This window comes from Suricata suricatta, chromosome 2, assembly GCF_006229205.1.
Source record: "Suricata suricatta isolate VVHF042 chromosome 2, meerkat_22Aug2017_6uvM2_HiC, whole genome shotgun sequence".
Lineage (NCBI taxonomy): Eukaryota > Metazoa > Chordata > Mammalia > Carnivora > Herpestidae > Suricata > Suricata suricatta.
The window spans coordinates 153,104,464-153,114,799 of NC_043701.1; the positions used below are offsets into that span (position 1 = coordinate 153,104,464).

The 10,336-nt window shown below is 38.1% G+C and overlaps 1 protein-coding gene across 2 annotated transcripts in view; it reads left to right on the forward strand.

Annotated features, from left to right (window-relative positions):
• The window catches only part of KIF11 (kinesin family member 11), a 45,237-nt gene that overhangs the window by 17,156 nt on the left and 17,745 nt on the right, over positions 1–10,336 (forward strand). For both annotated transcript variants that reach the window (XM_029916215.1, XM_029916207.1), the window contains exons 11-15: positions 3,360–3,447; positions 5,271–5,459; positions 6,310–6,517; positions 7,458–7,630; positions 9,843–9,968. In XM_029916215.1, coding sequence (XP_029772075.1) covers positions 3,360–3,447; positions 5,271–5,459; positions 6,310–6,517; positions 7,458–7,630; positions 9,843–9,968 — 784 coding nt within the window. The remainder of the gene's footprint in view (positions 1–3,359; positions 3,448–5,270; positions 5,460–6,309; positions 6,518–7,457; positions 7,631–9,842; positions 9,969–10,336) is intronic.

Consider the following 10,336-nt stretch of genomic DNA (forward strand, 5'->3'; position numbering starts at 1 on the left):
CTTGCTTCCTCTTTGGAGTCATACCCATCCTTTTTCCCCAGTGGTCCCTAACCTCTAGCAACCACTAAACTGTTCACTTTTTAAAGCCCTGGAGTAGTTCAAAGGAAATCTATTGACATTTATGTAGAAACAATAACAACAGGTTAAATAAGGAGCAGACGGCAAGTGGGATGCTAACAAGTATAAGTTAAAATTCCTGATACCATGTATTCTTGAAGGTGTTGAGGAGGGTGACTTTCACAGGGCATTTTTCAAAAATTAAGAATAAAAGTTATTTAGTGCTAATTGATAATAATGCAAAGCATTTTAGTATAATCTTTTACACAGCTTTTTTTTTTGCAGATGATACATGTTATTGTTACATTATGTGATCATTGTGATAGTGTATAGATAATTTAATCAAACTCATTTTCTTCTATATTATCCTCAGTTGTCATATGTCTTCCTGACTGGCTCATATACTACAAATGCTCAAACTTGCATTGTATGAATATCAGAGTCTATTAAATGGTATTCTTTTCTTCTATGTTACCTTAGTTTTGTTTAGTTCTTTATTTTTTTATTTTTTTACTTAACATTTTTTAAATGTTTATTATTTTTGAGAGAGCAAGAGCAAGCATGCGAGCAGGGGAGGGGCAGAGAGAGAAGGAGACACAGAATCCAAAGCAGGCTCCAGGGTTTGAGCTGTCAGCACAGAGCCCGATGCAGGGCTTGAACTCATGAGCTGTGAGATCATGACCTGAGTCGAAGTCGGACACTTGAGCTACTGAGCCTTCTAGGTGCCCCTTATTTGTTTTTCTCATATCCTGTACCTACTTGGCGAAACATTTTTCCAAAAATCTTTTGTAAATTTGCACTTAGTTCTTAAACGTGATTTTTTTATTCTTTTTTTTTTTCTATTTATCTGGCTTTCAGGTGTACTTCTCTATTGTACACACTACAGTATTTTATTTTTCACTCGTTTTCTTTATGGATGTCTCTATTTCTACCGCTTTATATCTTTTACACATTAGTTTTTATTCAGTAACCACTTTTTATATTTTAAATTTGGTATCACAGTGGTTTTGGTTGCTAGAAAATCCAGTTTAAACTGTCTTAAAACAGCAGGGGGTAGAATGAGCTTCAAGGTTATTTACTCCAGTAGTTCAAGGATCCTGTTTCTGTTCTCACTCCTGTCCTAAATGGTGGCTTTCTCCTAAGGCTGGCACTTCATTGAGGATGATGGTCAGCCCCAGAGGAGCTACTGCTCTCGTTCATGTCCCATGCGGGTCAGAGGCTGCCTGGCCTGGAACCAGCAGAACTGGGGGAACGTCGCTTATTGATTAGATTAGATCTGAGTTGTATCCATGTCTGAACCAACAACTATCAGAGGAGTTGAATTTCCATGATTGTCATGAGCCAGTCAGGCTTGGTCCCTGGATCTGAGAATGGAGTCATGTTCCCTCCACACAGCGTGGGTGCTGCACAGTCCAGGGAGGTCCTTTCCCGAAGAACGCATGGATGCTGGAGAGGGGTGCTTGTAGTGAATAAGTGGTTTTGTCCCATGATTTGCTCATGTAGCATCTTCTGCAGTTAACAAACATTGGACTTTATAGACTGATTGTCCCCTTGCTTATCTTCTGTTGACAATCACTTTCTTGTTTGTTTATTTATGTATTTATTCATTCATTCTTTTATGGTTTATTGTCAAGTTGGTTTCCATATAACACCCAGTGCTCATCCTCACGAGTGCCTATCACCCCCCTTCCCCTGTCCCCCTCCTGTAGCAGCCCTCCGTTTGTTCTCAGTATTCAAGAGTCTCTCATGGTTTGCCTCCCTCCCTCTCCCTGACTTTTTTCCCCTCCCTTCCCCTCCCCCATGGTCCTCTGTTAAGTTTCTCTTGTTCCACTTATGAGTGAAAACATATGCTATCTGTCTTTTTCTGCCTGACTTATTTCACTTAGCATGACACCCTCGAGTTCTATCCACGTTGCTAGGAATGGTCAGATTTCATTATTTCTCATTGCCATTGTATATATAAACCAGATCTGGGTCCATTCATTCATCAGTTGACGGACATTTAGGCTTTTCCCATGATTTGGCTATTCTTGAAAGTGCTTTAGATTAAGAAATAATTTTAGTTTTAAAATTATAAATAATAAATGAATTTTTAGTTTGTCAGCCCCATGACTAAAAGGCAGTATTTGCTCTTAACAAATATGACTCCTAACCGGAAGCAATGTTCTTTCTGAAAATGCTTTTGGAATTACTATACTGTAAGTCAGAGGAGGATTATGAAAGCTGCTCTGTGCTGACAGCTGACCATTTAAAACAGGATAATGCTTTATTTACTCGTAGCTTAATAGATCTTTTAAAACCATGTGTCAAAACCATATCATCCATGAAATAACAAATGTTGCATTACCTCGTGAACATTCGATATAAAGAAAGCATTTCAAATATCTCATTCACATCAAAGAGCTACTTCCAATAAAGAGCTAACATAGTTAATGGAAAGACTGTCAGAATTAACTATCCTCTTATACCTCAGTTCTAGCTTTTTCTTTAATCACCAGTATCTTTAGCTAATAATTTGAGGCAATTTGCATTCACAAAAGCATCTTTGTCATTTAAGCACAGTGTGAAATAGAACATTATTGGTAGTTATGAAGGAATTAGGCTATAAGGGATAGCGAAACTTGCTAATGCCTAAGAAATCAGAGACCCAGTCAAGTGGACCAGAATCAGCTGGTTTAAAATGTCAGTAGCGCTGAGGCTGGGGAGCTGTGTGCTAGTGCAGAACCTTCCATCTCATGCAGATTTATGAGGCGGTGTGATGGTATGTGTGGGGTGTATCCTGGGATTTGTGTGCCAGCGGTAAAAGATATAATTGTCCTGTATATATACTTTAATTCACTTCTCCAGTTTTTAGCCCCTCATCTCACCCCTTCCTCCTGTGACACCTGATGCCTCATGTCCCAAGCCTTTCCTGGATTCTTCGGGTCCAATTTATACTCCATGTTCCTGATTGCAGCCGCTTACATTGTATCCTCCTTCCTCCCCCCTTTATGTGAGTCACAGTCCTCGGTCAGCTTTGTAGCATCTCAAATTTTATATATACACATGCTTTTTGCCCTGAAAGGTAGGGATTCTCATTTTCAAAATGGAGATCACAAGAAGAACAGCCCTTTTATGAAACAAAGACAAGGAATACATTTGTTTTTTGTAATTTGTATGTATTGCTTATTGACACTTGGACATCATTATCATAATGATAAATGGTAGAGATGCTGTAGAACTGCCACAGTTGTATTAGGATATATTTTAAAGGAATCAGGAAAAAATATTAACTGTTAAACTTACATTAAATTTTATTTTAGAGCCATGAGTGGAAAATTAACTGTTCAAGAAGAACAGATTGTAGAATTAATTGAAAAAATTGGTGCTCTTGAGGAGGAACTAAGTCGGGTAAGCATTTAAAACAGTATTGAATGTTACCTGGGAAGCACATATTAAAATTTCACAATGTGGGGGGCGCCTGGGTGACTTAGTCGGTTAAGCGTCCGGCTTTGGCTCAGGTCATGATCGCACGGTTCGTGGGTCCAAGCCCCACATCAGGCTCTGTGCTGCCAGCTAGCTCAGAGCCTGGAGCCTGCTTCACATTCTGTGTCTCCTTCTCTCTCTGACCCTCCCCTACTCACACGGTCTCTCTCTGTCTCTCAAAAATAAATAAAAAACATAAAAAATTTTTTTTTAATTTCACCATGTGAAGAACCTGATATTTTTACTTTTTTCTTTTCTTTCTTTAAGATCTTTTTTTTTGAGAAAGTGCATGTGTGAGTGGGGGAAGGGCAGAGGGAGAGGGAGAAAGAGAGGATCTTAAGCAGGCTCCATGCCCAGCACAGAACCCAGTGCAGGGCTCAATCCCATGACCCTGGGATTGTGACCTGAGCCAAAATCAAGAGTCAAAAAAGAGTCAGATGTTCAACTGACTGAGCTACACAGATGCCCCTAAGATTTTTTATTTTTACTTTTTTAATGTGTTTATTTATTTTTGAGTGAGGGAGTGTATGTGAGTAGAGGAGGGGCAGAGAGAGGAAGACTGAGAATCCCAAGCAGGCTCCATCTTGGGGAGGGGCTTGAACCTATGAACCATGAGACCATGACCTGAGCTGAAATCAAAAGTCAGATGCCTAACTGACTGAGCCACCAGGTGCCCCCAAGGTTTTTTATTTTTAACTAATGTCTGCACCCAATGGGGGCTTGAACTTAAAAGCCATGAAACCCCGAGATCAAGAGTCACATGCTCTACTGACAGAGTCAGCCAGGTGCCTGCCCCCCCTTTTTTTCTTAACATTCTTTTAATTTGTACTGTCTTTGAAATCCTTTGTGTGCTTCAGCTGTATATTAAGTTCAGACAAGCCTCATTTTTTTCTTTTTTCTTTAATGTTTTCTTTATTTATTTTGAGAGAGAGAAAGGATGTGTGCATGGGGGAGAGGCAGAGAGAGAGGGATAGAGAGAATCCCAAGCAGGCTCCACATTGAGTGATGCAGGGCTCGATCCCATGACTGTGAGATCATGACCTGAGCCAAAATTAGGAGTTGGATGCTCACCTAACAGTTTACCCAGGTGCCCTCTTTTTCTTTTTTTTTTTTAAGTAGGTTCCATGTTGAGTATTGAGCTTGACCTGATGACCCTGAGATTAAGAGTCACATACCCTACCTGCTGAGCCAGCCAGGCACCCCCTGATCTTTTTTCTTTGAGGTTTTTCATGCTTGCTGACTCTTTGTCAGTTATATTATAGTTTTACTGTCATCAATGATGAAGTTGTTGTTTGCCACTCGTATTAAGGCAGCATTATAAGAAATTAACTGAATTCTGTGGTTTTATTGTAAAAGGTAAATAGTGAATGAGGAGACACTTTCATTACTGTGTTTGTCAGATGAGGTAATTTAGATACCAGGAGAAACCAGATGTTGAGTAACTAAGGCGGACAGACCTGACTGTTCTGTGCCACCACTCACTTTGCCAGTGTTGGGAGGAACCTGAAGAACTAACACACTACACTAGACCTGTTATGTCATCTCAAGGTTTTTAATGAATTTACAGGAAGAAACTACCTATCGTATAAAATGTGCTAACCTACCTGTTAGCTTGTCACAACTTGTCACAACTTTGCATGGAAATAATTTGGTTCTTCTCACATTATATTATGAACTTGCAAGGTATCTCACCAACCAGTTCAGCATTGTGTAATTCTTAAAAAAAATGTTTAATATGTTATATTTAGGTTACAGAGTTGTTTATGGATAATAAAAATGAACTTGACCAGTGTAAATCTGACCTGCAAAATAAGACACAGGAACTTGAGACCACTCAAAAACATTTACAAGAAACTAAATTACAACTTGTTGAAGAAGAGTATATTACATCCGCTTTGGAAAGTACTGAAGAGAAACTTCATGATGCTGCCAGCAGGGTTTGTCCTTTGTTTTGATTTATACTTGCGTTCAAGAAATTAGAGAATGGATAGAAGCGACTTTCTTTCTTTAAGCGTAAATTGTGAAGTTCTACTTATTCACCCCAAATGACATTTCTGTCAATTTAAAGAACGCTATTATTTCATCTTAATTTTCCTCACTAGAGTTGCTGACTTAAAAAAAAAACCCAAACATTCCTGAAGTTTTGCAAATAGAAAATGATTTTAACATACTTTGAGGACATTTAGAATAATGAGGTGATACTTTTCCCTTTGGTTATGATTGAAACTAATCAGTCATAAAGAATTTAGCACCTTCTAATAATGGGAGATGTTGAAAGTATTTTTTATTAGGTGCACATTAGCGGAAATAGTAACACGTAATAAAAACAAATTGTGAGGGAGCGTACTGTATTAGGTTGGCAAAATCCCTTTTCCTTGCCTAGGTTGCTAGGTGAGAGGAAATTCCTGCGCAACTGGATAAATTGGTGTGAGTTAAAAATGTATTCTGATACAATGACTAAACTTAGTTCTTTTTTTCTTTTAAGTTTATTTATTTATTTTGAGAGAGAGAGTGAGTACAAGCTGGGGAAGGGCAGAGAGAGAGAGAGAATCCCAAGCAGTCCTTGCTATCAGTGTGGAGCCGGACACAGGTCTCCATTCCACTAACCACGAGATCATGACCTGAACTGAAATCAAGAGTTGTATGCTTAACTGGCTGAGCCACCCACACGCCCCAAAACTTACTGGTTCTTGTCAGGAGAAATCCTTCTGTAGCACAGATATTTTCATTAGTCTGCTTTTGTGATATCCATCTTAATCAACATTTATTTTTAAAAATCATATGTAGTTGCTTACCACAGTTGAAGAAACTACAAAAGATGTATCTGGTCTCCATTCCAAACTGGATCGGAAGAAGGCAATTGATCGGCATAATGCAGAAGCTCAGGATGTTTTTGGCAAAAACCTGAATAGTCTGTTTAATAGGATGGAAGAATTAATAAAGGATAGCAGCTCAAAACAAAAGGTCATGCTAGAAGCTCATAAGACTTTGTTTGGTAAGTTCAAGCATTTCTTTTTCCCTTTTTTGTTTTAAATGTTTATTTACTTTTGAGAGAGAGAGTGAGTGGGAGGAGGGGCAGAGAGAGACACACACAGAATCTGAAGCAGGCTCCCAGGCACCGTGCTGTCAGCACAGAGTCCGAGGCGGGGCTTCAAGTCACGAACCGCGAGATCATGACCTGCGCTGAAGTCGGACGCTTAGCTGACTGAACTATCCAGGCACCCAGAGTTCAAGCATTTCTAACTATTCTAGTCTTTGTGTCATTAGTGTGAGACTAATTGCAAAACTGATCATTTAATATCTTAAGAAACTGGGGTGACCATGTCAGTAATCCCTCCAGTGCACATACTGTCTGCTCAGACTAGGGAACAGTGCTTTTCTGCCTTTGAATTAAAACAAATCTTAGTTGTTTTTTTAATGTTTTTTATAAAGTAAATTTTAACCATACCCGTTTGTTGCTATCTTCATTTCGGAAGAAACCTCCTAAGTATTAGTTTATTTTATATGAAAGTATTATCTTCGCTATAGAAAATTCATGAGATACAAAAATGTAAAAATTTGTAAAAATCACCTGGGGTCTAATCACTCTATATGGGATTTGCTTGTTGATTTGTAGTTTCTCTTTTATAACCTCTTCTACTTGCTGTAGTACTATGATTACTTGTAGCTAGAGATCAGAAAGAGTCTTGGCTTCCTGGGAACTATAGTGATGGCTCTGCCACACTGACAAACGTGTCCAGTGCCTGCAAAGTACTGGAGAACATATACCATTTCTGTTCGGTGATGTTTCCTAGTAGTGAGCCAATTATCCTAAGCCTATTTGTTATTACACATTTCCACAGCAAGGATATAATTTTGTCAACCTCTTTCAAGTGGTTCTAACTGTACAACTACATGTATGTCAAAGTTTATATCTTTTTTTCTTTTTGGTATAGGTAACCTGCTGTCTTCCAGTGTCTCTGCATTAGACACAATTACTACCACAGCACTGGAATCGCTCACATCTGTTCCAGAAAATGTGTCTACACGTGTTTCTCAGATTTCTAATATGATACTAAAAGAACAATCATTAGCAGCAGAAAGTAAAACTGTACTTCAAACATTGATTGTTAGTAAATCTCTTAAAATTTTTTTTAATGTTTTTATTTATTTTTGGAGAGAGAGAGACAGCATGAGCAGGGGAGGGTCAGAGAGAGAAGGAGTCACAGGATCTGAAGACAAGCTCCAGGCTCTGAGAGAGTGGCCAGCACAGAGCCCGACGTGGGGCCCAAACCCACGAACCGCAAGATCATGACCTGAGCTGAAGTCGGATGCTCAACCGATTGAGCCATCCAGGCGCCCCTCTTAAATTATTTTTGAAGTGTTACTTTGCAAAAGTCTTCAAAAACAATGTTAACTTCTCTTTCATTTTAAGCTTTCCCAGAAATGATGATAAACATACCACTTTAAGAGTAGGTTTCTATTTTTAAAGACAAATCTCTCCACTATTTTTTTCTCTCCCAGAAAGATTAATTTCCAAATGCATATAACCAACCTTTAAGACTTTTTCCACTTATATCTTGTAACATTAAGAGCAGGAGTTAATAAGCCCAGTAACTCGAGAGGGCAGGTTTGGTGCCAGAGGAATTCAGGGGACCCATGAGTTGTTAGTTGGGTCTGAAATTGGTCAGTCATCCTTTCCTCAAGGGTTCTGCAGTGGTCGTGCTGATGTTAGAACTGACCCAGCCAGGGGGGATATTAGATGGTTGATTTAAAACTACACTAATACAGAAAACTGTGCAAAAAAAAATAACTTCTAAAATTCTAGGAACACATGACAATTTATTGGGTCAGATCTGTGTGATCAAGCCCTTGTGGGCCTTAACTGTAAGATTCTTATTTCATAGTTCTAGAGAAGCCACACATCTAATTATCTTAGTATTACCCCCTTCATAGCGGATTCAAATAATACTCTTTATTTTGTAATTGTATGATATACGTAGGAAGTTCTTTTGGAGACTAACCATATTATTATTATTGGTTTTTTTTTTAAATTTTAAGTCAGAGGTAATGCTTTAATCACCTTTCATATCCTTAAACAGTGCTAAAAAGATTTTAAAAAGCCTAAAATAAATTAAAATATAATATTCAAAAAGAAACTAAAATGAATCTATTCCTGACATTCTCCTTTTATTTCAGATGTGGAATAGAGAATGCAATTAATATGCGTTTCCAATTACTGCCAGTTAGTGAAGTTTCCCAGGTGTTTAAGCTACTAAATAAATCACCTAAGACTTACTATATAAATTATAATGTACTAATGATCGCTTTCTCTTCATTATTAATTTATTAGATGGAGCCTAACCATATTTGTTGAACATTTTCCAAGTAAATAACTACAAATGTTAGCTGGTACTCAGCCTAGGTTCAGTGCTTACATGACACTATTTGATATATTTCTTCATTCACCCAATTTGACAAAGTTCATCGATGCCAAAGTTCATAGATGCTCAGGTGGTACTAACTTCTGAGAAATTGATTCATACTAGATGCCAGCCTGTATGTATTGATGTCTTCCTACCAAGTTATATGCCACTTTGTAAGCATTGGTTGAGTCAGAAGAGATGATGGCTGCTCCTGTAGAGTTGAAATGAGTGTGGTAGCTCTTTCCAAAAAAATACCAGTAGCCTGTTTTCTTTTTTTTTAAGTTTTCACAAAATTTTCTATTATAGCTCCTCACCCTGCCCAAACGAAGGGAGCTTAGGTCAGAATTTTTTTCCCTTTTGTAAAAAATCTTCAGTCCATGGTACATTCTATTCTCAACCTTCCATATACCTTGACAAGAACAAGAACTTTAACAAACTCTTCAGATGCAATAGCGTATAAGTCGCCAGGTCTTCAGAGTTAAATACCTCCAGTTCAAAGCCTGCCTTTGAAGGCTATTTGGTCTCTGCTTTTCTGACTAGTGACCTAAGCTTGTTTGCAATTTATTTTGTTGAAATGTACTTGCCCATTAAAAAAAAATTATTTGCCATGCTGAAGTCTTAACAGAGGATTGTCATTTTCTGAATTCTTTGGACCTCTATTGCATTAGATTGTTAAGAATCTATTCTATATTATATGACCATTTTCTCAATTACTGTAGATAGGAATAAGTAACTTATGATGACTATAGACTCTAGAAAAAAATAGGTTCTGTAGGCTATAAAGGGTAGAGAATGGAAACCTAGAATTTTACTCTGCATGTGTTAACAAAGTATGTAAGATACTATCATTAACCATCCAAGTTTGTGAAAGTGAAAATATATTTTTTTTAAAGACTTGTTTATTTTTAAAACCAGGATGTACTTAAGACTGATCTTCTAAGTTCGCTGGAAACAACTTTATCCCCCACTGTGGTGTCTATACTGAAACTCAACAGTCAACTGAAGCATATTTTCAAGACTTCATTGACAGTGGCTAGTCAGGTAACAAATGTTATATTCTTTTTTTTTATGTTTTTTAAAATTTATTTATTTATTTATTTATTTTTAATGTTTTTATTTATTTTTGAGAGAGAGAGAGAGACAGCATGAGCAGGGGAGGGGCAGAGAGAGAGGGAGACACAGGATCTGAAGACAGGCTCCAGGCTCTGCGCTAGCTGTCAGCACAGAGCCCGTCGCGGGGCTTGAACCCACAAACTGTGAGATCATGACCTGAGCCAAAGCCGGATGCTTAACCGACTGAACCACCCAGGCGCCCCAATTCATTTGTTTTTAATATTTATTTATTATTGAAAGACAGAGAGAGACAGAGCATGAGCGGAGAGGGTCAGAGAGAGAGACACACACACACA